The sequence below is a fragment of the Schistocerca nitens genome, chromosome 3, assembly GCF_023898315.1.
Source record: "Schistocerca nitens isolate TAMUIC-IGC-003100 chromosome 3, iqSchNite1.1, whole genome shotgun sequence".
NCBI lineage: Eukaryota > Metazoa > Arthropoda > Insecta > Orthoptera > Acrididae > Schistocerca > Schistocerca nitens.
Window position 1 is genome coordinate 857,657,568 of NC_064616.1, and position 27,848 is coordinate 857,685,415.

General features: G+C 38.7%; 1 protein-coding gene across 1 annotated transcript in view; it reads left to right on the plus strand.

Annotated features, from left to right (window-relative positions):
• Positions 1–19,256: 19,256 nt before the first annotated feature.
• The window catches only part of LOC126248885 (omega-amidase NIT2), a 47,593-nt gene continuing 39,001 nt past the window's right edge, over positions 19,257–27,848 (plus strand). The window contains exon 1 of the mRNA XM_049950343.1: positions 19,257–19,468. Coding sequence (XP_049806300.1) covers positions 19,456–19,468 — 13 coding nt within the window. The 5' untranslated portion in view covers positions 19,257–19,455. The remainder of the gene's footprint in view (positions 19,469–27,848) is intronic.

Sequence of the window (27,848 nt, forward strand, 5' to 3'; positions counted from 1 at the left end):
TTAAAGTGTACACAGGTAGCCAATGTATTTAACAATCATTTCTTAAGTGTAAGAGAAAAAATTGTTGAGAATAGTTCAAAAGAAAAAGCCAGACAGTACATGGAAGAGTCAGTTTTGAAAAATTTTAGTCAGATTAAGTTTCATCTAACAACCTGTTGTGAAATAAGGAAAATTATTAAATCTTTGAAAAATACATGTTCTGTTGGAGTAGATGACATCTCTAACAAGTTATTAAAACAATGTGGAGCAATTACAGCTGATGTTTTGAGTCACATATGTAATACATCACTGATTTGGGGTATTTTTCCAGACAGGTTAAAATATGCCATTGTCAGGCCTCTCTACAAAACGGGGGAAACCACAGATGTCAATAATTACCACCCAGTAATCTTGCTTTCAGCATTTTCAAAAATCTTTGAGAAAGTGATGTACTCAAGAGTGGTTAGCCATCTCAACAGTAATGGGATATTTAGTAAATCACAGTGCGGATTTCCGAAATGCTGTTCCACTGAGACAGCAATATACAATTTCACTGTCCACATAATAGAGTCTTTAAATAGTAAAATGTCACCGGTAGGAATATTCTGTGACTTATCCAAAAGCATTTGATTGAGTGAACTATGACATTATGTTAGAGAAATTACAATTCTATGGTATAAATGGAACAGCATATGAGTGGTTTAAGTCATATCTACGGAACAGGAAGCAAAAAGTCTCTTTATATGCTTCAAATGATTCAGAGGAGTTTGCCACTTAATCTAACTATGGTGAAATTAAATTACGTGTTCCACAAAGTTCGATCATGGGTCCCCTCCTGTTCTTGATATATGTGAATGACCTCCCTTCTTATGTGTAACAAGATGCTGAACTGACAGTGTTTGCTGATGATACAAGCATAATAATTAATCCAGTGAAAGAAATTCCGATGGAAAATGTTACAAATAAGGTTTTTGGAAAAGTTATTCAAAATGGTTCAAATGGCTCTGAGCACTATGGGACTTAACACCTGTGGTCATCAGTCCCCTCGAACTTAGAACTAATTAAAACTAACTAACCTAAGGACATCACACACATCCATGCCCGAGGCAGTATTCGAACCTGGGACTGTAGCAGTCGCGCGGTTCCTGAGCGCCTAGAACCGCGAGACCACCGTGGCCGGCGGAAAAGTTATTAATTGGTTTCCTGCGAATTGGCTTGCTCTGAACTTTGAAAAAACACAGTACATCCAATGTTCTGCTGCAAAAAGTATAATTCCTTCAATAAACATAATACATCAAAAGAAGTCAGTAGCCAGGGTAGAGCATACTAAGTTTTGGGTGTACATATAGATGAGAACATTAATTGGAAAATTCATATTTCAATCAGAATAATTGCCAATTTTGAGGATGTAGAAATTAGCAACCTAACATACCTCGCATACTTCCACTCTCTGATGTCATACGGAATAATATTCTGGGGCAACTCAACACTTATGCAAAAGGTATTCACTGCTCAAAAGAAAGTAGTTAGAATAATGTGTGGGATTCATAGTCGCACATCTTGTAGGCGTCTGATTAAAAGGTTAGGAATTCTTACAACTGCTTCACAGTACATTTACTCACTAATGAAATTTTTTTTCTCAACAACATGGACCAGTTTAAAATCAACAGCGAAATTCATGATTACAATACCAGAAAAATGAAAGACCTACACTATCCTTTACTTACCCTTTCTTTGGCACAGAAAGGGGTAAAATATGCTACTATAAAACTTTTTAATAAATTACCAAATGAAATAAAATGTCTGACAGGCAGCAGTAATAGTTTCAAAATCAAATTGAAATCATACCTCCTTGACAACTCCGTCTATACCATAGATGAATTCTTGAATATGAGTAAATAAATCTGGAGATATAATATATGCATTTTGTGTCATTTAAGGGAAGGGGATAGATAATAGAAATATTTAGGTATAACACTATAATGTAAAAAAAAACGCTTGTTTCCTGTGAGCATTTCTTGCGCATTTGACAAGTTCCACATCATAACGGTTTTTCCCTGCTATTGATCAATGGAACACGTAACTAACTAACTAAACATTGCTATCCTACTACACACACATTGTAAACATTTAAACAGAGCATAGCTTTAAACTTAGGACAAGTTAGCTCTTCAGTTTTAAACTTAAGGTGGAAATTGTTTAAACCTGCAAGCTGTCAATGAACTGCGACATCAGAAGGGTGAGAGAAATTGTTTAGATGACATTTTACACGTAGGACAACTGAGCTACCACCGTTTTGAACTTACAGTAATTGGTCGCTTAGTACCAATCATTGATAAACACTTTTATTTCAATGTTTTAGAACACAGAAGGACGGAATTACCATTGCAGTTAACTGGTGGATCAACCTGTGATGCCACGTCCTTTGCGTTTCAGATGGTCAGTGGATACAATCACACAAAGCCACGTGTAATTATTACCTTTTTTAAATTAAACATTTCTCAACTATTCCGTATTCTTAATTACACTCTCTTAACTGAGTTAATCTGGGACACCCCTTCAGATGCACACAACAGTTTTGTATTATAATACAAATTTACTTCCGCATTAGGCAGCAATTGGTTTGCTGTTCACAACAGATAAATCCTAGTTATGATATTGTAATTTCTTCTTAAGTACTTAATGAATTTCAGAGAATGGAACGAGGTGGATTTCTGATACTAGCTGAAGATGTCACTACAGTTCTATTTGAAAAAGGGAAAATAATATCAATATTTCTGTAATTAATATACAGTGAAGGGCCAAAGAAACTGGTACACCTGCCTAATATCGCCCACGGCTCATGCGAACACGCAGGAGTGCCACAACACGATGTGGCATCGACTCGACTAATGTCTGAAGTGGTGCTGGAAGTAACTGATACCCTGAATCCTGCAGGGCTGTCCATAGATCCATAGGAGTACGACGGGGTGGAGATCTCTTCTGAACAGCACTTGCAAGGCATCCCAGATATGCTCAATAATATTCACATCTGGGGAGTTTGGTGGCCAGCGGAAGTATTTAAACTCAGAAGAGTATTCCTGGAGCCACGCCACTCTGTAGCAATTCTGGACGTGTGGGGTATAGCATTGTCATGCTAAAATTGCCCAAGTCCGTCAGAATGCATGTGGACATGAATGGATGCAGGTGATCAGACAGGATGCTTACGTACGTGTTACCTGTCAGAGTCGGATCTAGATGTATCAGGGATCCTATATCACTCCAACTGCACACGACCCACATCATTGTACAGCCTGCATCAGCTTGAACAGTCCCCTGCTGACATGCAGGGTCCATGGATTCATGAGGTTGTCTCCATACCTATATACGTCCATATGCTCGACACAATGTGAAACGAGACTAGTCCGACAAGGCGACATGTTTCCAGTCATCAACATTCCAGTGTCGATGTTGATGGGCCGAGGCGAGACATGAAGCTTTGTATCGTGCAGTCATCAAGGGTACACGAGTGGGCCATCGGCTACGAAAGCCCATATCGATGATGTTTCGTTGAATGGTTCGCACGCTGACACTTGCTGATTGCCCAGCACTGAAATGTGCAGCAATTTGTGGAAGGGTTGCACTTCTGTCACGTTGAACGATTATCTTCACTCGTCGTTGGTCCTGCTCTTGTAGGATCTTTTACAGGCAGCCGTGATGTCGGAGATTTGATGTTTTACCAAATTTGCAGTACACTCACTACTCAGAGATGCTGTGCCCCAACACTCGTGCCCCGACAATTCACACCACGTTCAAACTCAGTTAAATCTTGATAACCTGCCTTGGTATCGGCAGTAACCAATCTAACAACTGCGCCAGACATTTGTTGTCTTATATAGTTGTTGCCGACCGCAGCGCCGTATTCTGCCTGTTTACATGTCTTTGTATATCAGTATGCATGCCTAGACCAGTTTCTTTGACACTCTAGTGTAGTTATGAGAAGGGTACTAGATCCACCATGGAATGCAAGGAAAGGACTCATGTGACCTCTTTGGAATTTTAGGGGTGATGACATCATCAAGCCTACCTCTTGTTATCAATGACATCGTCAATCCATACCGTTTTCCCCCTCTGCTCCCCTTCCCCTCCCCCTACCCCTTTCCTCTCCAGCAAATCACAGAGTAGTATTAACAAGAGACAGCCAGTCAGAATACATTGTAATTTCAATAAATGAATATAATACTTTTGGAAAATATTCTTAACTAATCCAGTTGTGCTTTGTAGTCTTTCCCTCTCCTCCTATACAACCAGTCACAGGGTAGTATTAAAATAAGGCAGCGCAATTACAATTTAGTTTCAGTAAATCAAATAAATTTAAAAAGTATTCTTTGCGCATTATATCTCTCTCACAAATAAATACACCAATTGAGTGTTGAAAGCTTCCCCTCCCCCCATATATATATATATATATATACAGGGTGTTACAAAAAGGTACGGCCAAACTTTCAGCAAACATTCCTCACACACAAATAAAGAAAAGATGTTATGTGGACATGTGTCCGGAAACGCTTAATTTCCATGTTAGAGCTCATTTTAGTTTCGTCATTCCAATGTGATCAAATTTTAAATTTTCACAATCAACATGTGTGGGCTGACGAGAATCCTCACGCAGTTGTGAAATCACGTCATCAACACAGATTTTCTGTGAACGTTTGCGCAGGCATTGTTGGTGATGTCTTGATTGGGCCACATGTTCTTCCACCTACGCTCAATGGAGCACGTTATCATGATTTCATAAGGGATACTCTACCTGTGCTGCTAAAACATGTGCCTTTACAAGTACAACACAACATGTGGTTCATGTACGATGGAGCTACTGCACATTTCAGTCGAAGTGTTCGTACGCTTCTCAACAACAGATTTGGTGACTGATGGATTGGTAGAGGCGGACCAATTCCATGGCCTCCACGCTCTCCTGACCTCAATCCTCTTGACTTTCATTTATGGGGGCATTTGAAAGCTCTTGTCTACGCAACCCCGGTACCAAATGTAGAGACTCTTCATGCTCGTATTGTGGACGGCTGTGATACAATACGCCATTCTCCAGGGCTGCATCAGTGCATCAGGGATTCCATGCGACAGAGGGTGGATGCATGTATCCTCGCTAACGGAGGACATTTTGAACATTTCCTGTAACAAAGTGTTTGAAGTCACGCAGGTACGTTCTGTTGCTGTGTGTTTCCATTCCATGACTAATGTGATTTGAAGAGAAGTAATAAAATAAGCTCTATCATGGAAAGTAAGCATTTCCGGACACATGTCCACATAACATATTTTCTTTCTTTGTGTGTGAGGAATGTTTCCTGAAAGGTAGGCCGTGCCTTTTTGTAACACCCTATATATATATATATATATATCATAAAAAATGGGGGTTCCTATTTAAAAAAACGCAGTTGATATCGGGTTGACCTATGGCAGCGCCATCTAGTGGGCCAACCATAGCGCCATCTGGTTTCCCCCTTCAAGCTAGACAAGTTTCTTTCTTTGTAGTTGTTTCGTTTGACGCTTATTTCGTGAGATATTTGGCCCAGTCACGATCAATGGACTACCATATATATATATATACATATATATATATATATATATATATATATATATATATATACACTCCTGGAAATGGAAAAAAGAACACATTGACACCGGTGTGTCAGACCCACCATACTTGCTCCGGACACTGCGAGAGGGCTGTACAAGCAATGATCACACGCACGGCACAGCGGACACACCAGGAAACGCGGTGTTGGCCGTCGAATGGCGCTAGCTGTGCAGCATTTCTGCACCGCCGCCGTCAGTGTCAGCCAGTTTGCCGTGGCATACGGAGCTCCATCGCAGTCTTTAACACTGGTAGCATGCCGCGACAGCGTGGACGTGAACCGTATGTGCAGTTGACGGACTTTGAGCGAGGGCGTATAGTGGGCATGCGGGAGGCCGGGTGGACGTACAGCCGAATTGCTCAACACGTGGGGCGTGAGGTCTCCACAGTACATCGATGTTGTCGCCAGTGGTCGGCGGAAGGTGCACGTGTCCGTCGACCTGGGACCGGACCGCAGCGACGCACGGATGCACGCCAAGACCGTAGGATCCTACGCAGTGCCGTAGGGGACCGCATCGCCACTTCCCAGCAAATTAGGGACACTGTTGCTCCTGGGGTATAGGCGAGGACCATTCGCAACCGTCTCCATGAAACTGGGCTACGGTCCCGCACACCGTTAGGCCGTCTTCCGCTCACGCCCTAACATCGTGCAGCCCGCCTCCAGTGGTGTCGCGACAGGCGTGAATGGAGGGACGAATGGAGACGTGTCGTCTTCAGCGATGAGAGTCGCTTCTGCCTTGGTGCCAATGATGGTCGTATGCGTGTTTGGCGCCGTGCAGGTGAGCGCCACAATCAGGACTGCATACGACCGAGGCACACAGGGCCAACACCCGGCATCATGGTGTGGGGAGCGATCTCCTACACTGGCCGTACACCACTGGTGATCGTCGAGGGGACACTGAATAGTGCATGGTACATCCAAACCGTCATCGAACCCATCGTTTTACCATTCCTAGACCGGCAAGGGAACTTGCTGTTCCAACAGGACAATGCACGTCCGCATGTATCCCGTGCCACCCAACGTGCTCTAGAAGGTGTAAGTCAACTACCCTGGCCAGCAAGATCTCCGGATCTGTCCCCCATTGAGCATGTTTGGGACTGGATGAAGCGTCGTCTCACGCGGTCTGCACGTCCAGCACGAACGCTGGTCCAACTGAGGCGCCAGGTGGAAATGGCATGGCAAGCCGTTCCACAGGACTACATCCAGCATCTCTACGATCGTCTCCATGGGAGAATAGCAGCCTGCATTGCTGCGAAAGGTGGATATACACTGTACTAGTGCCGACATTGTGCATGCTCTGTTGCCTGTGTCTATGTGCCTGTGGTTCTGTTAGTGTGATCATGTGATGTATCTGACCCCAGGAATGTGTCAATAAAGTTTCCCCTTCCTGGGACAATGAATTCACGGTGTTCTTATTTCAATTTCCAGGAGTGTGTATATATATATATATATATATATATATATATATATATATATATAATATATATATATATATATACACGTGGTGTTACAAAAAGGTACAGCCAAACTTTCAGGAAACATTCCTCATACACAAAGAAAGAAAATATGTTATGTGAACATGTGTCTGGAAACGCTTACTTTCCAGGTTAGAGCTCATTTTATTTCTTCTCTTCAAATCACATTAATCATGGAATGGAAACACACAGCAACAGAACGTACCAGCGTGACTTCAAACACTTTGTTACAGGAAATGTTCAAAATGTCCTCCGTTAGCGAGGATACATGCATCCACCCTCTGTTGCATGGAATCCCTGATGCGCTGATGCAGCCCTGGAGAATGGCGTATTGTATCACAGCTGTCCACAATACGAGCATGAAGAGTCTCTACAGTTGGTACCGGGGTTGCATAGACAAGAGCTTTCAAATGCCCCCATAAATGAAAGTCAGTAGGGTTGAAGTCAGGAGAGCGTGGAGGCCATGGAATTGGTCCGCCTCTACCAATCCATCGGTCACAGAATCTGTTGTTGAGAAGCGTACCAACACTTCAACTGAAATGTGCAGTAGCTCCATGGTGCATGAACCACATGTTGTGTCGATCTTGTAAAGGCACATGTTTTAGCAGCACAGGTAGAGTATCTCGTATGAAATCATGATAATGTGCTCGATTGAGCGTAGGTGGACGAAACTAAAATGAGCTCTAACATGGAAATTAAGCGTTTCCGGACACATGTCCACATAACATATTATCTTTATTTGTGTGTTAGGAATGTTTCCTGAAAGTTTGGCCATACCTTTTTATAACACCCTATATATATAAATATATCCCCTTGATAGTTTGAACCATGTTCATCCAAACAATTATGTAAAGCAGCATTTGCAAATTGTCCGCCAAAAGTGTACCAATTTGCCCCAAAATGTATCAGTTTCCGCCCTAAATATATTAACTTAAATCAAAAATGTATCAACTTACCCTAGAATTCTATCACCAAAAAATTTTAATTTGTCCCTACTCTTAAATGTATCTGTGTACCCCAGAATGTATCATCTTAGCCCAAAATTGAATCAAGTTACGCCAAAAATGTGTCAACTGAAGCATGAGATGTGGTCATTGTTTAGTTTGCTTATTCACATTCAACTTTAGGCTGTAAGTCAAACTAGCAGTGATGCCCATAGGAAATACAGTCTGTAAACGTTTTAGAGAGCCATAGTTCCGATTGCAGCAGTTAGTTTTAGCCCTTAACCTCGACTAGAACTAATCATTTGTAATAATTTCCAATCAATATCATCAATTATATTTTTCAAATGATACACTGTCTCCTTACTCCCTAAACTGGTGTTAAAACATTACTGAATAAGTTGTATAAACTTAAGGTAATGACAGTACATTCTACGAACCACCAACAGCATTTTCGCATTACCCTTTGTGTATTTCAGACATGGACAAGCTACTGTAACACTTGACAAGCATCATAGAGCAATTTGCATGTGGAAGTATTTAATTTCTGGGTTTATTGTGGTTTAAAAAGTAGACCTGATTAATTAGATTCAGATTGACTATTTGATTTGATTGACTTGTGATTCACTATTTGTTTTTGAGCTTACCTGCTTAGTGTAGTAGTTTAGATGACATGTATTTTTTGTGGTTTAAGCTCAGTAACCTCCCTCCAAGAACAATGGACCTCGCCATTGGTGGGGAGGCTTGTGTGCCTCAACGATACAGATAACTGTACCGTAGGTGCAACCGCAATGGAGGGATCTGTTGAGAGGCCAGACAAACGTGTGGTTCCTGAAGAGGGGCAGCAGCCTTTTCAGTAGTTGCAGGGGCAACAGTCTGGATGATTGACTCATCTGGCCTTGTAACACTAGCCAAAACAGCCTTGCTGTGCTGGTACTGCGAACAGCTGAAAGCAAGGGGAAACTACAGCCATAATTTTTCCCGAGGGCATGAGGCTTTACTGTATGGTTATATGATGATGGCGTCCTCTTGGGTAAAATATTCCGGAGGTAAAATAGTCCCCCATTCGGATCTCCAGGCGGAGACTACTCAGGAGGACGTCGTTATCAGGAGAAAGAAAACTGGCGTTCTACGGATTGGAGTGTGGAATGTCAGATCCCTTAATCGAGCAGGAAGGTTAGAAAATTTAAAAAGGGAAATAGATAGGTTAAAGTTAGATATAGTAGGAATTAGTGAAGTTCGCTGGCAGGAGGAACAAGACTTTTGGTCATGCAAATACAGGGTTATAAATACGAAATCAAATAAGGGTAATGCAGGAGTCGGTTTAATAATGAATAAAAAAATAGGAGTGCGGGTAAGCTACTACAAACAGCATAGCGAACGCATTATTGTGGCCAGGATAGACACGAAGCTCATGCCTACTACAGTAGTACAAGTTTATATGCCAACCAGATCTGCAGATGACGAAGAAATTGAAGAAATGTATGATGAAATAAAAGAAATTATTCAGATAGTGAAGGGAGTCGAAAATTTAATAGTCATGGGTGACTGGAATTCGGTAGTTGGAAAAGGGAGAGAAGGAAACGCAGTAGATGAATATCGATTGGGGCTAAGAAATGAAAGAGTAAGCCGCCAGGTAAAATTTTGCACAGAGCGTAATTTAATCATAGCTAACACTTGGTTCAAGAATCATAAAAGAAGGTTGTATACATGGAAGAAGCCTGGAGATACTGACAGGTTGCAGATAGATTATATTATGGTAAGACAGAGATTTACGAACCAGGTTTCAAATTGTAAGACATTTCCAGGGGCAGATGTGGAGTCTGACCACAATCTATTGGTTACGAACTGTAGATTAAAACCGAAGAAACTGCAGAAAGGTAGGAATTTAAGGAGATGGGATATGAATAAACTGACTAAACCAGAGGTTGTACAGAGTTTCAGGGAGAGCATAAGGGAACAATTGTCACGAATGGGGGAAAGAAATACAGTAGAAGAAGAATGGGTAGCTCTGAGGGATGAAGTAGTGAAGGCAGCAGAGGATCAAGTAGGTAAAAAGACAAGGGCTAGTAGAACTCCTTGGGTAACAGAAGAAATATTGAATTTAATTGATGAAAGGAGAAAATATAAAAATGCAGTAAACGAAGCAGGCAAAAAGGAATACAAACGTCTCAAAAATGAGATCGACAGGAAGTGCAAAATGGCTAAGCAGGGATGGCTAGAGGACAAATGTAAGGATGCAGAGGCTTATCTCACCAGGGATAAGATAGATACTGCCTAAAGGAAAATTAAAAGACCTTTGGAGAAAAGAGAACCACTTGTATGAATATCAAGAGCTCAGATGGCAACCCAGTTCTAAGCAAAGAAGGGAAATCAAAAAGGGGGAAGGAGTATATAGAGGGTCTATACAAGGGTGATGTACTTGAGGACAATATTATGGAAATGGAAGAGGATGTAGATGAAGATGAAATGGGAGATACGATACTGTGTGAAGAGTTTGACAGAGCACTGAAAGACCTGAGTCGAAACAAGGCCTCAGGAGTAGACAACATTCCATTAGAACTACTGACGGCCTTGGGAGAGCCAGTCCTGACAAAACTCTACCATCTGGTTAGCAAGATGTATGAAACAGGCGAAATCCCCTCAGACTTCAAGATGAATACAATAATTCCAATCCCAAAGAAAGCAGGTGCTGACAGATGTGAAAATTACCGAACTATCAGTTTAATAAGTCACGGATGCAAAATACTAACGCGAATTCTTTACAGACGAATGGAAAAACTGGTAGAAGCCGACCTCAGGGGAAGATCAGTTTGGTTTCTGTAGAAATATAGGAACACGTGAAGCAATACTGACCTTACGACTTATCTTAGAAGCTAGATTAAGGAAAGGCAAACCTACGTTTCTAGCATTTGTAGACTTAGAGAAAGCTTTTGACAATGTTGATTGGAATACTCTCTTTCAAATTCTGAAGGTGGCAGGGGTAAAATACAGGGAGCGAAAGGCTATTTACAATTTATACAGAAACCAGATGGCAGTTATAAGAGTCGAGGGACATGAAAGGGAAGCAGTGGTTGGGAAGGGAGTGAGACAGGGTTGTAGCCTATCCCCGATATTATTCAATCTGTATATTGAGCAAGCTGCAAAGGAAACAAAAGTAAAATTTAGGAGTCAGAATAAAAATCCATGGAGAAGAAATTAAAACTTTAAGGTTTGCTGATGATATTGTAATTCTCTCAGAGACAGCAAAGGACCTGGAAGAGCAGTTGAACGGAATGGACAGTGTCTTGAGAGGAGGATATAAGATGAACATCAACAAAAGCAAAACTAGGATAATGGAATGTAGTCGAATTAAATCGGGTGATGCTGAGGGAATCAGATTAGGAAATGAGAACTTAAAGTAGTAAAGGAGTTTTGTTATTTGGGGAGCAAAATAACTGATGATGGTCGAAGTAGAGAGGATATAAAATGTACACTGGCAATGGCAAGGAAAGCGTTTCTGAAGAAGAGAAATTTGTTAACATCGAGTATAGATTTAAGTGTCAGGAAGTCGTTTCTGAAAGTATTTGTATGAAGTGTAGCCACGTACGGAAATGAAACATGGACGATAACTAGTTTGGACAAGAAGAGAATAGAAGCTTTAGAAATGTGGTGCTACAGAAGAACGCTGAAGATTGGACGGGTAGATCATATAACTAATGAGGCGGTATTGAATAGGATTGGGGAGAAGAGAAGTTTGTGGCACAACTTGACTAGAAGAAGGGATCGGTTGGTAGGACATGTTCTGAGGCATAAAGGGATCACCAATTTAGTATTGGAGGGCAGCATGGAGGGTAAAAATTGTAGAGGGAGACCAAGAGATGAATACGCTAAGCAGATTCAGAAGGATGTAGGTTGCAGTAGGTACTGGGAGATGAAGAAGCTTGCACAGGATACAATAGCATGGAGAGCTGCATCAAAGCAATCTCAGGACTGAAGACCACAACAACAACACGGGCTGAGTAAGATTAGTTTTATGACTTCGAACTTTTATGCCTAAATTCTAATGTCGACTGTCTGATAAAAATATTATTTGTAACTATTTAGACATGAAAACAGTATTGAGGTACTTGCTTTAGAGTATACAATAATGTTTTAAGCACCAAATTGGTGGGTATATGTGTATATGGAAAATAATATTGTGATACGTGATGTAAATATTTGCACTCTTTTGCGTTGCTGACGTATTTTTGCCGCCTTCTAGACTTGGAAAGAATGTCGTGACTCTTGATAAGCGTCAAAGATGTGGAAACTAATTAATTTGAGACTTTGTTGATTCATTAACTAAACCTAGAATGCAAATCGAAGTATGGGTGCCACCTCCTGTCGATGATGAAAAGCGACAGGAGCTTAAAGCAGTAGTTGATTTTATCTTGCATTTTTTAATTTTTACAGAACAACAATTAAAGTACAACTCATTTTCAACTACTACATATTACTGATTTGTTAATCACATGACACAAGGAAATGTTGCTTTTCAACTACTTATAGAAAGTATGTTTTATACATGTTCTCATACCTCATAAGAAGTTAACCTGGTCAATTGATAATACCATTCACACATTTCATTATAAAATTTTACAGCTATTAAACAACAGAACTGTACTTGTTAGTGAACTTCATGACCTGCAGAAAGTATTTCACCATGTAAATCAATATTTTGTTAGAAAAGGTGAGTCTTTATAGCAGTAATTATGTAGCTAATTAATGGATCCACTATATTTAATGAAAACAATGTTTGACGTTGTGCTGTATATCCCAACGAATGTAAAGAGGGAGATACCTCTGCCTCTGGTGGAATCATCAACACAATTCTATTAGACAATAGCTTAGATCCAACCAAATATATATGGGTGACTTTTCATTTAACATGAAACAATTAGTATTAGTTATTTTTCCAGATGACAATAGCATTATAATCTGTTTCAATAGATATTATACCAAAAGGAATAATAAATTATTTCTTTGAAAGATCATTCAGTGTTGTTTCCACTAACAACCTCTCCTTAAAATTAAAAAAAAATCAAAAGTCGCACATTATATTCAGTTCTGCAAATCAGTGGACGCAAAACCAATGGAAAATTTAGTACATGGCCAAGAGCTAATAATTATGGCGAAATCATCAGTGTGTTGGTGAGAACTTAAACTGAAAAAAGATTAATTTTAGAGATTCGTAAACAACTCACTTTTTCTACATTTACATTTCACGTCACTGTGAGCCTGGGACTGGAACTAACCAATTATATACATGTATTCGTAATTAAATTCAGAAATATGTTATAAAATTATTCCTGGTGTAACTAATCTACAGAAAAAATATATTCCATTAATGAAAAGAGTGCAGTAAGTATAATATTTGGTACTCAGCAACAATCATATCATAGACAATTCTAAATATAGTTTTGCCATACATATATTCTCTCATGATATTTTGTTGTAAATAGTTCATTAAATTTCAGGAAGAATAATAATGACTATAATTACAATAGTAGATGGACAAAATTATCTAATTTAAAATTAAACACATTACATTAAATAACATAAAATATTAATTAGTCATCCATCTTGAATATAAAAAATGTTTGGACACTGAACAAAGATATATTCAGACAGTTAAATTTGTAATCTCTACTGTTTGGACGAACATTTATGCAAAAATTGATGCAGACTTCCCAGTCTCGTCGAATTTATGCACCCATATACAAGTACTACCCCATTTTCCACTCAGTGGTTGCATCTAGAATTTTGAGCCATAGGTCTGTATTTCTCTCAGACCAGGCTAGGTATTGTCATTAAATTCAGTGATGTAACACCCAAATTTCATTGCCTTCTGATTTGAAGATATGAATCACTGTATTTATTGATTTCTCTTTTGAAAAATTTTGTGGCTACTTACCTTTGTCAATCAAAATAAACTTGTTACAGAAATATTAAATGTGATTTCGTTGTTCAGGGGCGAAGGCTGGCTCTTCTTCAGACTAGCTTCACTAATCCTAATTGCTTTGTAACACACACACTTCTTAGCCTTCTGATTTGCAGATATGAATCACTGTATTTACTGATTTATCTTTTGAGAAATTCAGTGACTACTTTCAGAGCACTAATTCTATAATTTGTTTTAGTGAGTTGCAGAATAAACCACATGTAGAACTGTGTGTGACCACTCTAGGTTACTTTTGAATGTTCTTCTAGCTGACATGTGTTCAATGACAACATACACAGGCCAATGAAATATTCCCACTATCTTCGATATTAGTCAGTGGAGCAATATGCATTACCAAACTGAAAAATCACGTTTTGCTGTACTCCAATCGTGAAATTAAAATGGCTTGTTTTGTAAGTTAGTGAATGAGCTTTAAACACAGCTCTCACCGTTCTGTAAATTATTTAAGGTTTTTAGTTTTTGGAGTCAATGTTTAGGCTTCCCTACATGTTGATACCTTTGTTGTAATTCAAGCCTACACAATCTTCTACATCAAATGTCTTTGAACCAGAGTACTTTTGTTAGTTCACAGTACATAATGGTCTATGTTAGCATAAGAAGTTTTTGACAGCATTAAATGTCAAAAAACATGGGTGGCTGAACATTTTCGTGTCGAAAAAAGAATAAAACTTAAAATTTCAATTTATTTGATCGAATGTGTTTCATTTTTAACTCGTCTTTTCTGCCTGTGTTCTGGTTGGTGCAGTGATTTACCTCCTAAAGAAACTCCGAATCCACAATATCTAGGCGGCTAAAAATTTATAGTCGCTAGATCTACATATTTTCTTCTACATAACATTTATTATCTGCCACAATCATAAGTACATTTCTGTTGTTATTGGTTTCAGTTTGTTTAACAAATTATCTTCAGATCTCCTACTACCATTGTACTCCATTAAGCATATCGCATAGCATGCTGTGTCAGTCTGATTTTAATTTACTTCATTTCTTCTTTCTCCAACTGTGTGACTAGGTACACATTCATACAACATGACACTCTGTCCAGGAGAACACCAGGATCACGCCTTTTTGCAACAGAATATTTATTATTCGTCAAATTCAGAAATACAGATTCCTTGGCAGTTAGCGATTTAAGTCTAATTAACAAACTATCTTTCACTACAACAGTATGGTTGAAAACTACTGTGTCTCCCTAAATAGATCATGGGTGTGCTATATATGAGAAGTTTCTGTCCAGGTCTATGACTGTGTGTTGTCTTTTTGCATAAAATAGTCACTTCTATTATCAAGCTAAATAATTGTGATGTTGTCTACACTCACGCGTAATTGATCACCATGGAGCCACATTTAATCACAAATTGTTTAAATAGTTATTAACTTGATTCATTTCTTGATCTGCTGTGCAAATTACTCAAGGAAAAAGTTAGTAACGACAGTAAACATATCTCACCTCAAGTCTGGTATACACTGCAAGTGTACTAGCATCAGCGAACAAGAATTTTCTCTGCTGTAAACGGTAAGCCTACTAGACTATGAGATCCATCCATAAAATATAAATGAAAGATGTTGTCACCTAAATTCCGTTTTTCGAATTAAAAATACGGATCTTCACACCATATTTCCTCATATTCAGAGTTTACTGCCAGGCCACTAGGACCGCTGCTGTTGTTCTGTTTGCATATCGTGAAGGGCCTGTAAAGGCCACGATAATCGATTAAACATTTTGTCAAATTTAACTATGTTTGCCGAATATTTGACTGTGTATGGTGCTGTTTGATGTGCTTGTCAAGCATAGAGTGTGTTTGACATGTGTGCAAGGAATTTTGATTGACGGAGGGTTTGACAAGATGGCGGAAGTTGTTTGTGTCGATGGTTCGCCACATCTTGTAGCCATTAGTGGTATGGTAGAGGGAATGGCATGATAACTGATGAACTTTAATTAAGGTGCTTACTGGACCAGACAAATTCTCTGTTCTCTGAAAGCTGTATCAGTATCCCAACAGTGGCTGACACCGAACTTCTTTTCTTCTAGCATAGATTCAGTTGATGGTTCATTGAAATGATGAATGGGAGAACAGAGAAAGCTGTAGACCAGAGAAAATGCATCTTTTCTGGTAAATTTATAGTATATTGTACCTCAAGTAGCACACAAAGGAAACATAAGCTATCCTGATTTGCAAGTATGAAAGTACATTTAGAAACAGCAGTTCATATCTCTTCTTGCTGCAGGTCAAGAATACTACACAGAAAATGATAGTAAAGCCTTGAATTAGCTTGGTCAAGCTCCTGAACTATGCAAGAGCGAGAGGAGAGAAACCACGGAGAATGTTGATTATCAGCAAGAAAGATAACAGAAGCCCAGTAATCACTTTAAACAGCACCCTGTCAATGGAGTGCCACACGATAACCAGTATAGCCTCGAATGCCGCTGAATGTAAGTACTGATAGAACTTATTATCATCTCGCGAGTGGAACGACCACCACGGATAACGATGTACTAAACTTGATCACCGACGCCAAGATGGCGGTTGGCTCCGAGCTGACGACCGTCGTTGCTGTTCTCATCCGGTGCACTCAGTTTACTAGTACCAACTGCCTTCTCTTGCAGTCTCTTGTCACTTTTATTGGTCGAGGAACCCTCAATACAGTACGCATCCGCCGACGATAAAAGGGACGTATAGCCAACCCAACCAATGGAGAATGTTACCGTTAGCATCCCCGGCTCAGAGATTGGTGCTCTTACTGTAGCGAGAATTCTGCAGAAAAGGTCGGCCCTAGTGTACTCTTCCGCAGTGAGTATCCATGGCCTGAATTTGAAACTAACGGCTGGCTAGCGTCTGCAGATATTCGCAATCTTGTGGTATTGTAGAATGAATTGAATTTGGACCCTGAAAATTCGTCCGCCCCCCCCCCCCCCCACCCCTCCCGCCACGAGCCGCTGGTCTGCTGCTTAGGGAAGCTGACAGTGTCCCAAAACGTCGTGGAAAATTAATTTGAGATCGTATAATTGAAGATTAAGGTAACGATCTTTGAGATAATTATTTTATCACGTCGACAGGAGTGTCAAATGGAAGGTAATTTAGCTTATAACCCTAATGTGAAGTCAAAGTGATTGATTTAATTTAATCTGTTCCCTTTCTTTGTCACTGAGCTGAACCATGCGGCAGTGTAGTCTGGTGACAGGCCTTGTGACCACGAAAATTTGCACTCTACAATATGTTTAGCGAAAGATCGTTTTATTACAATTTATCTCACTGTATCGTGAGTCTCCACAACTACGGAAACTACGATAAAGGATAAAAAAATAGCACTGACAATTATCAAAATTGTAGATGTATCACATCTTTCCCAGCCATATATTACGCAAGAAGAGGTTATGAACAAAATCACTGGAGGAAGGAGCTTATGGACGCTCAACGCCTAGGTTAACACCGACAAAATCACTATTTAACGCATAACATACAAGAGGGAGTGCAATGAAATTCTTCGGTTCTTCCACTGACGTTGTGGGTTATATGTTCCTACGTTGTGGTACGTTGATGAACTATCATTAGAGGAGCAAGTAAAAGAGAATAAATTTTCGCATCTTGTGTCTTCTTTTCCAATGTGAGGGTGAAATACGTCTAAACAAGTTATTAAAAGTTTTACTGTCGATCCACAGAAAATTGATGTAATCGTGAAGTTCCGAGTGTAACACTGACATTAACAGTTTCTCACGTATACATTCCTTTCTCATTTAAAACCATTTCCTGAACCAGCGTCTTGATTTCCGCTTCTTTAAACATAGTACTAGTCAGTGTCAGAAATACCTTTTCTGCATTTGTAGCGATTTCCACTAGTGTCAAAATAAAGTATACACAAAAAGCGTCTGCTTCAAATGTAAGGTTAAATAGACAACTTCGCTTGGTACGTATACTGGCTTGTTTCACACAGTGGTATCTATAAAAGCGAATTTGACAGACAAGTTTCTTCTTTGACGAGGGCCATAACGAGTTTTTTAATGTCCATTCGAAGGAAGCTGATGTAATTGGTTCAAATGGCTCTGAGCACTATGGGACTTAACATCTGAGGTCATCAGTCCCCTAGAACGTAAAACTAATTAAACCTTCGACCATAGATTATATTTATGGTCGAAGACTTAAACCTAACTAACCTAAGGACATCACACACATCCATGCCCCAGGCAGGATTCGAACCTGCGACCGTAGCGGTCACGCGGTTCCAGACTGAAGCGCCTAGAACCGCACGGCCACAACGGCCGGCCTGATGTAATTATCAGTTTCTGAGAATGATATTTCCTTTAGCAGATTTTTATAGGTAAATTTCTCTCTTATTTTAAGGCATTCCCTGGACCAACGTCTCGTTTTCTTCTTCTTTAAACACAGTACCAAAGTCAATGCTGCTTTGTCTGCATTTGTAGCTGTTCTCACTACTGTCAAATGACTCGCTAACACGAACAGCATCTGCTTCAAAGTGACGTACTGACACACTTTTTACTTGTGCGGACTTGTTTAACAAATCCGCAGCTAGGCAAGGGCTCATTTGACAAACAGGCTTGCTCGTTTACGGAGACCTTAACACTTCTGATATTTTTATATTCTGTACAAAACAGCGTCCATTGCACCACAGATACGATATTATTACCAATAATTTGTAGTAATCTTTTTGTTTTAGAATTATAGTTCTTCTAGATATATTTGCACGTCTTCAAAGCGCCCCATACGAATTTGAACAAGCGCCAAATACCAAATACAGGTAGCGCTATCTATGCTACATTATGTTTAACACGCACTACACTACAGACAGAAAGGCGTCCTCCGTGTTCTGTGCGCCGTGTCACCAAGTGTTAGTGCTTTTATCGTTCAGCGTGAACGGCTTCATGTTTATTGTTTTTTGTCTCTACCTTTTTTGCCCGCCATTTTCATTGTATTGTCTGTGTCACCTATTTGTCATATGATTGTACCACTTAAGGCTGAAGAGCGGCGTAATATGCTGCTGACAGCCCGCCAGTATGAGGTGCTTAAAATTACAATAAAGAAAAAAAAAAAGACAAAGGTGGACACTACACACCATGTCGAAGTGTTTACAAATTAACATCGCCCCAATTACGAAAAGAAACAAACGAGCGGTGTGCTCACGCATGCTCATTGAGAGTGATTAGATGATATAAAAAATATAAATGTTACACGGAAGGGTGGATGTTTGCTTCCCTGCAGCGTAGATGGTAATAAATGAAATAGCTAGTGGATTCACGATCTTGGTTCTCCCAAACATTGCGTTCTTACAGCTGTGCAGTTGACATTGAACTTTGACGGTCACGTGTTAAACAGATAACAGAATTATAAGAGGATTTTGTTGTTTACAAGTCATTCCTACATATCGTGCGTTGTCAGGAACGCGCAAATTCGATTGAGGGTAGCACCTAACGCCGGCAGCTTTCAACGATGTCTTCAAACAGTGAGCAATTTGTTTCTATCCTTATATTTTCTGTTTGTGTATAGCAATGATGCAGTCGGTGATTGGCGTCATTTTTAGTGTATTGCATCCATTTATGTTCTGTTAGGGCGGTAGGTTTCTCGACAAGTTCGTTCCTTAATTATGACATAATCAATTGTGCTCGTCGTAGTCTTCAAGCCCCTGACCATCTGTTCGTACTTTCTGCGCAGAGAAGTGCACTATTACATTACATTACATTACAGGTTGGCACTTTCGACCAGAAAAAAATATTAAAAGTATACAGTTCGGACACCTATAATTTGACTCTAATCTGCCACACACAGATGCCGAAACTTCATATCAGTACCACCGCATTTTTCTCTCGATCCTCCATCAAGAGTTGAAAGTGAAAATAAAAACCTATGGAAGAATCAAGCTTGAAACTGTATTATTTGTTCAACAGTAGTGTTTGAAGCACTCCTGACTTAAAAGTCATTTTTCTGCATTATTCCTCTTCTGCATCTCTTCCATTTTTGAAGTAAGAAATATGTAGTTATATGAATTCATCAAAAACCTTATGTAATGTTACTAGGCTTTCAGTATTGCTCTTTTTTAATGTGATCTTTTTATGGGCCGACATGTACCTTAAGTTGTGTCTTATTTTACTTTCTGTTTTAGGTTGTGTGTTAAGAGTCTACAGGTTGTGTGCACTTTGTTGTATTTCACATTTTTAACATATCTTTGTTGTACTGTGATTTGTAAATTATTCACACTAGTAACTTTTTTGTTCACTTACAATTTATTGAAACAAATAAATTGTGATGATAAAGTAGGCATACGCCAAATAACAATGACATCAAACATTCCAAATGTTCATTTCCCACTTGTCACTGAAATATACAGTTTCTCAAGAATTTGCTGACTTCTAAAATCTACAAACCCCATCGTCATAAGGCATACTTATGTTATATATATATGTTGCACATTTATCTTGAGCTATTGATTTGCATCGTTTTACTTTGACCCTGGATCTGTCTAGTTTATGTGAATGATGACCTTGAATGTACGAGCATCCAAAAATCTATTCTGTTTGCTGATGAAAGGGTTCTAAACTCTGACTTTGAGTATTCCAACAGAAACAAACAAATTGTAACTACTGAAAAAACTGTGAGCTCTAACTTGTCATCAGTTTGGTCAAAAACAAATAAATATATCCAAGACACATTAAAGAGAAAATTGTTGAAATTCGTATCCTAAGAAAATTTTGAATCTTTGAATTGAGCAAACCAAATAATAGAGGCTACAACAAGTAAACAAACAATACATACCATGCACAGTTCCATTCACTGCTTCCTTATGGATCTGAGGAAATTATACTCAGGGCATAAACATATTTAGAATGTAAAAAAGTGTGTTGAAGGTAAATTGGCTTTGAAAAAAGTGGAATATTGTGAATTTAGTTTCACTGAGCTTGGTGTTATAAATGTTCCACGTATTTTTATCCATGAAACACACTTACTCAACAGAGACTATCTCATGAAAACTTGTAAAACAACGCACAAAGATGATATTCACAGTTAAAGTACCAGAGGACAATCAAATATCCACCAACTCTTTTCCAAAACATCATCCTATCAAGAAAGTGTACTCTACTGTGGTGTTAAAATATGCTATAACACACTATAAGAAGTAGAAATTACTCTAAAGTCAATATTAAAGAGCAAACTAAAGCTGTTTGTCATAAAGAACTGTTTTTTTCTGTACAAGAATTTCTAATTATGAAAGCGCAGTAACTTTTGTTATTCTGACATGTCTAGGAGCCCTTGTGTACCCTTTACCCTATGCTAGAGCTTTACAAAAGAGACGACAGTGTCATTTCAGGTGCAGGAAAGACAGACACACTACCAGTAATAAACAATAAACAAATTTTTGTGGATTTGTATAGTAGACAAAGTACTCCATGAACTAGTAGCTAAGCTAAGTAATTCTAGAGAAGAGGATTATTATGTCCTCTCAAATCATTAAATATGCAAAGTAATGAAAGTGTAATCTCTTTGCTTAAAATAATTAATAAAACATTAAATTAAGATAATTATTGAAAATTTCTGTTGCCAAACCAGTTCACAAGAAAGGAGACATGGCACCCCCGTTAAGTATGAACCTATTTCACTTATATCTACAGGGTGTTACAAAAAGGTACGGCCAAACCTTCAGGAAACATTCCCCACACACAAATAAAGAAAAGATGTTATGTGGACATGTGTCCGGAAACGATTAATTTCCATGTTAGTGCTCATTTTAGTTTAGCTGCTCAATGGAGCACGTTATCATGATTTCATACGGGATACTCTACCTGTGCTGCTAGAACATGTGCCTTTACAAGTACGACACATGTGGTTCATGCACGATGGAGCTCCTGCACATTTCAGTCGAAGTGTTTGTACGCTTCTCAGCAACAGATTCGGTGACCGATGGATTGGTAGAGGCGGACCAATTCCATGGCCTCCACGCTCTCCTGACCTCAACCCTCACGAATTTCATTTATGGGGACATTTGAATGCTCTTGTCTACGCAATACCGGTACCAAATGTAGAGACTCTTCGTGCTCGTATTGTGGACGGCTGTGATACAGTACGCCATTCTCCAGGGCTGCATCAGCGCATCAGGGATTCCATGCGACGGAGGGTGGATGCATGTATCCTCGTTAACGGAGGACATTTTGATCATTTCCTGTAACAAAGTGTTTGAAGTCACGCTGGTACGTTCTGTTGCTGTGTGTTTCCATTCCATGATTAATGTGATTTGAAGAGAAGTAATAAAATGAGCTCTAACATGGAAAGTAAGCGTTTCCGGACACATGTCCACATAACGTATTTTCTTTCTTTGTGTGTGAGGAATGTTTCCTGAAAGTTTGGCCGTACCTTTTTGTAACACCCTGTATAATATCAATGATAATAAAACACTGTATGAATAAACAGATGAGTGAAGAGTTTGAATCTAATGTCATACTTAGTTGCTCAGAAAATTGGTTGAGTTGAAGTGTTTCTGCAGTCAAAGCAGTTACAAGCATGGTAGCAAAGGTATATACCCTAGTACCCATTAAAATTGCAGTTCCCTGAAGGTAATATGCAACAGATCTCAAATTGGTATGAAGTGTACTACATGCTTGGATGCAGAGATAACGAGCGTTTCAGTGCAACAACAGAAAGTACATATTAGTAATGCCAATTACATTATATAAGAGAAGATTAGGTTTTTCATTCAGAAATCACATTTGAAAGTTGGTTATTTGCGAGATCATTAAGTTGGGCCTCATGTAAGAAGGAGAAATGTATAACAGCATGTGTCAGAATTCAACAGTGGCAGAATCATTGCCTATCAAGACAGAGGTTTATCATTCCACCATGTTGCTCTTCGCATTGGTTGAAGCCCCCAACTGTCACGCAAATGTTGTATTAGTGCACTCAAGGGGGCCATGCTTAATGTCATGCAGAATGTCAGTGGCCCCAGGAAATGGTCATCTCTGCAGCAATACAAGTATCCACGCAAAAAATGCAATGATGTCTGAATCTCCACAGACTGTGAACATGGTTATCATGTTGCAGTTTCCCTTGATGCAACAGCAAAGCGAGTCTCATTGATAGTGGTACACCTGACAACAGCACTGGACACAGGAGTGGCACCACATCATGTTTTCATACAAGTTCCATTCTGCAGTCAGCATCACAGTGGATGTTTCTACATGTGTCGGCTCCAAGGAGAATGGACATTGCTAGATTGCGTTTGTCACCTTCATGGTGACATGGTGGTATGGGGCGCCATTGAGTACACAATATGACCACCTCTGGTTAGTGTAACTGGTAATTTATTCTACGAGCAGTACATTTTTGGAGTGTTAAGGCCAGAGGCCGTGCACTATCTGAGAGGTCTCCAAGACATTACCTTTCAGCAAGATAATTCAGTACCACACATTGCTCGTGCTGTCCTGTCCTACCTACACACAAAGAGCATTTGACTTTTGCCTTGGCCAGCACAGTTTCCAGATCTCTTCCCAAATGAAAACCTGTGGCAAGGATTGCTTGAGGACTGGCATATTTCACTCTCCAGGTATTATGACTGATGAGTTCTGGCACAGAGTTGAAACAGCATGGAATGACATTTATCTTTTATCTAAGCTTAGTTTGAATTGATGTGTATCCGGGCTGGATCCATTGTTGCTGCCAGAGGTGGCAGCTCTGTGTACTAAATTTCACATGCTGTATACTCCCAGATCACCTACTAATTTAGTAATGTGGTCTTCATACTATACTGCACACACAAAATAAATAAAATTTGGTTATTTTGATATCCTCTCTGGACTTGCAATTTTAGTGTCCAGCAGTGCAGTTGCTTTGAAAATAAAGAGATAATTTATGCAGCTCCATTGCATGTAAGGAAAGCGTTTGGATTGTTTTCACACAATATTTGTGTCAGAAAACTCAACAACTGTGGAGTGGCAGAGAATGCTCTGTACATAATGTGATCTTACTTTAGCAATAGGGAATAGTTAGTGAAAATAAATAATCGAAAGCTAAGTTGTCCCCCAGTTACAGATTGTATTCCTTGGTGGCATGTTATATAAGATTTGATTTAGACCAAGAACTCAGCTGGCATACTCACATAGGAAAATTATGTGGCAGACTAACACGTCATCTATCTGCTGTAGTAGCAGAACAGCTGTCAGTGAGAGACTCCTATTGTATGCATTATATATACACATATTTCACTTTCTTCCAAACCAACCTGAGTTACGGAATAGGCCTAAATGGCAAGTTTGTAGGCATAAAATTAGTGTCTGAACTCCAAAAAGAAAAGTATTGAGTACATTACCTATCTCGGCAGTCATCTGAAGTAATGCAGGGCAGCCACAGAAAAATCAGGATGACCAGATATAGATTAGAACCTCCATCTTCTCAAATACAAGTCTGGTATATTTAAAATAGTGCAATCTCATTCAGTTTATCTCTAGTGCACAATACAGTTTTGTTCATATACTCTTTCGAAGAAGTTATTTACTTATGTAAGAAGCTAGTGCTACATTGTTTATTCCTGTCTAAACATCAAACATTATTTCAAATGAATTAATATGATGACAATATCTGACTTGTGTATCTATAACTGCCTTGCCTTTGGTAAAGGAAACATTAGTAAATTTGACATAAAGAGGTTAATTCATGACTTACTCTAGAACTGAACATACAATTAACATGCCATATGCCAAGCTAGTAAATAATGGATCACTAGAGAGATTAAAGTATCTAGCAAAAGGAAAAGGGAACTGTATCTGTTGTGAAGAACAAGAAGGGATCCTGCAGTACTTGCACACTACTAAAACTACGTAAAATTACTAAAAAAGGACATAATGTCAGAACTCAGTAATTCCGACAACAGACTTAAGGCTATATGGAATGTAGTGAAATAAGAGACAAGACAAGAAACAGAACAGGGTAACATCACTATTGAAGTAAATGAGTCACAAGTAGCAAATATATTTAATAATTATTTCTCAAATGTAGTAGAAAGCACAAGAACAAATAGCTCAAGAGGAAAATCACATTAGTATGTGGAAAAAGTAACTCTCATAAAATTCATTCATATAAATGTCACCAGCTTCTCATTCTGAAATTAAGAAAATTATCCATTCTCTCAAAAATAAAACTTCATTTGGTTTTGATGGTGTTTCCAACAGAGTTTTAAAGAGTTTTTACTGTAAAACAAAAGTCACTGGGTGACCAATGGGATAAGGTAATTGTCTCAAACACTCAAACCCTTCAGCAGCATAAAAATCAACCAAAATGACCCTGCATTCCAAAAATACTGCCAAACATACAAAAGCACATATAGAAAAATTTTAGTAACAGCAAGAAGGTCTCAAAATGAAAAAAACTATAGAAAAGGCAGAAAACAAAATAAAAGCTGTCTGGAAAGTCACCAAACAGGAGACAAATAGAAAAAAGACAAAACAGGCAAATATACAATTACAACACAATACACAATTGTAGAAGAATTGCGAACTGTGCAAATCAGCATTTCAGCAACATAGCTACCAAGCTACAACACAAATTTGACAAAATACAGCCTGTACAAATACTGAAATATGTTCCAAACACAATGATGCTGTGACCCAACACTTCAGAAGAAAAATAGCAATGCTGTTTGGGACCTAAAAAATAAATGCTCAGCAAGTATAGATCAAGTACCTGTGTGATTGCTGAAGTACTGTATAGTAAGTATCAAAGACCCTTTGGTGCACATCATAAATGAATCATTCACCACAGGTTGCTTCCCAGAGGCACTAGAACATGCAAAGGCCTTGCCCCTACATAAGAAAAGAGATCCCAAAAATATAGAAAATTATACTCCCATCTCTTTAATGACATCATTTTCAAAAGTAATCGACACCATAATGAAAATCAGATTCATGGGGTACCTAACAACGTATGTATGTTCTTCTATGTAAAGAAAAGTTTGGATTCAGGGCTGGTAAAAGGATACAATCAGCTATAGTTCCTTTTACAAACATTGTTCTGGAAGCACTAGATAAAAGAGGTCATGTAACAGGCATCTTCCTTGACATTAGCAAGGCCTTTGGTACAGTAGACCACGCAATTCTGTTAAATAAACTGGAAGCTCTAGGTATAAGAAGGGTAGCAAATAGGAAATAAGTGGTTTTGCATACCTTTTAAAAAAATTAAAAAACTACAATCATGTCATAAAATGCCTTTCTAACCCAGAATACATTAATATTGGAGTCCCCCAGGAAGTGTGCTTGGTCCAATACTCTTCTTGATATATATCAATGATTTTCACCCAGGGTGTCAAACATAGTGAAACCGTACTGTTTACTGACGACAGTAACATTCTAATCAGTAAAACATCAACAAATGTACAAAGCTGAAGAAACACTTATGCATGTATGCAGGTGGGTAGACAACAACAAATTAACTTTAAATGTAAAAAAAAGAGACAGTGTTAGTTTCCACATAAAAAAGACAGCATTAGTTTCCACATCAGCAGAAAATGCAAAAATAACTCTTTAAAAGTGAAAGATCAGCTCATAGAGTGTGTATTACAAAAAAAAACTTCTAGTGAAGCATGTTGATGCACAACTAAAATGGACTGAGCATGTTACTGCCCTTGGGAAATAAATAGCTTCAGCATGTTTGCGCTTAGAATAACAAATTCTGTGTGCAGTAGCTCATGCACCGAAACAACATATTTTGCATACGTTCATTCTGTAATGAGTTATGGGATAATGTTGTTGGGAATGAGCCAGACAGACAGACAATCTTTAAGCTACAAAAAAGGGCTGTACACATTGTGAAAAAGTAGCAAGAGAACTCACTGCATTGAGTTGTTTAAATCAATGGGAATCTTGACTGTTCCACGTGAGTGCATTTTGCAACTAGTGATCCACATTAAAAAAGATGTTGATCAGTACCTAACAAAGAGGTCTCTACACAAACATCAAACCAGGTCCACCCACCACTTACATCTCAATAGAAAAAACAAAACAAAGACCCAAAATAGTGTGCTATATAATGAAATTAAACTGTACAATAAACTACCCCAAAAAACCAAAGACAAAAGTGAAATATATGCCTCCAGGAATACCCTAAAAATTATTTGTTAGAGAAGTGTTTTTATACTTAAAGGAATGCCTAAAATGATGTGTAAATTTTGTTGACAATTAAGAGCCATTTTACAGTATGTTCAATAGAACAGTCAAATACAGTGTTCAAATGGGTAACCCAGTAAGGCACGAAATGTATGTATGTACTTATGTGTGTAACTGTGTACGTTTATGTATATCTGTTCCTGTATTTTATACATTTATGTGTTGACAACATCCATACAATTTACATTGTCTATGAATGGATAAATAAGTAAATAAAAATAATAAACCCAGTCTTATCTGAAATATGTAACGAGTCACTAAATCAAGACATTTTTTCAGAAAGACTGAAATATACCACTGTCAAACCCCTATTTAAGAAAGGTGATATGAGAGATGTCAGTAACTACTGACCTGTTTCACTGCTGACATCGTTTTCCAAAATCTTTGAGAAGGTGAGGTGTTCTACAATAATATCTCACCTTTGCAACAATAATATCCTCAGCAAATCACAGTTTGAGTTTTAGGAGAGTTACTGTAATGAGAATGCCATTTACATGTTCATTCATCAAATTTTGCTATGCCACTTGGTATTTTCTTCGACGTATCTAAGGCATTTGACTGTTTACTGCACAGTATTCTCATAGATAATTTGAAGTTTTACGGAACTGATGGTATAGTGAACAATAGATAATGTCATACCTAACCAAAAGAATGTAGGAAGTATTCTTAGTAATCCAACCAATA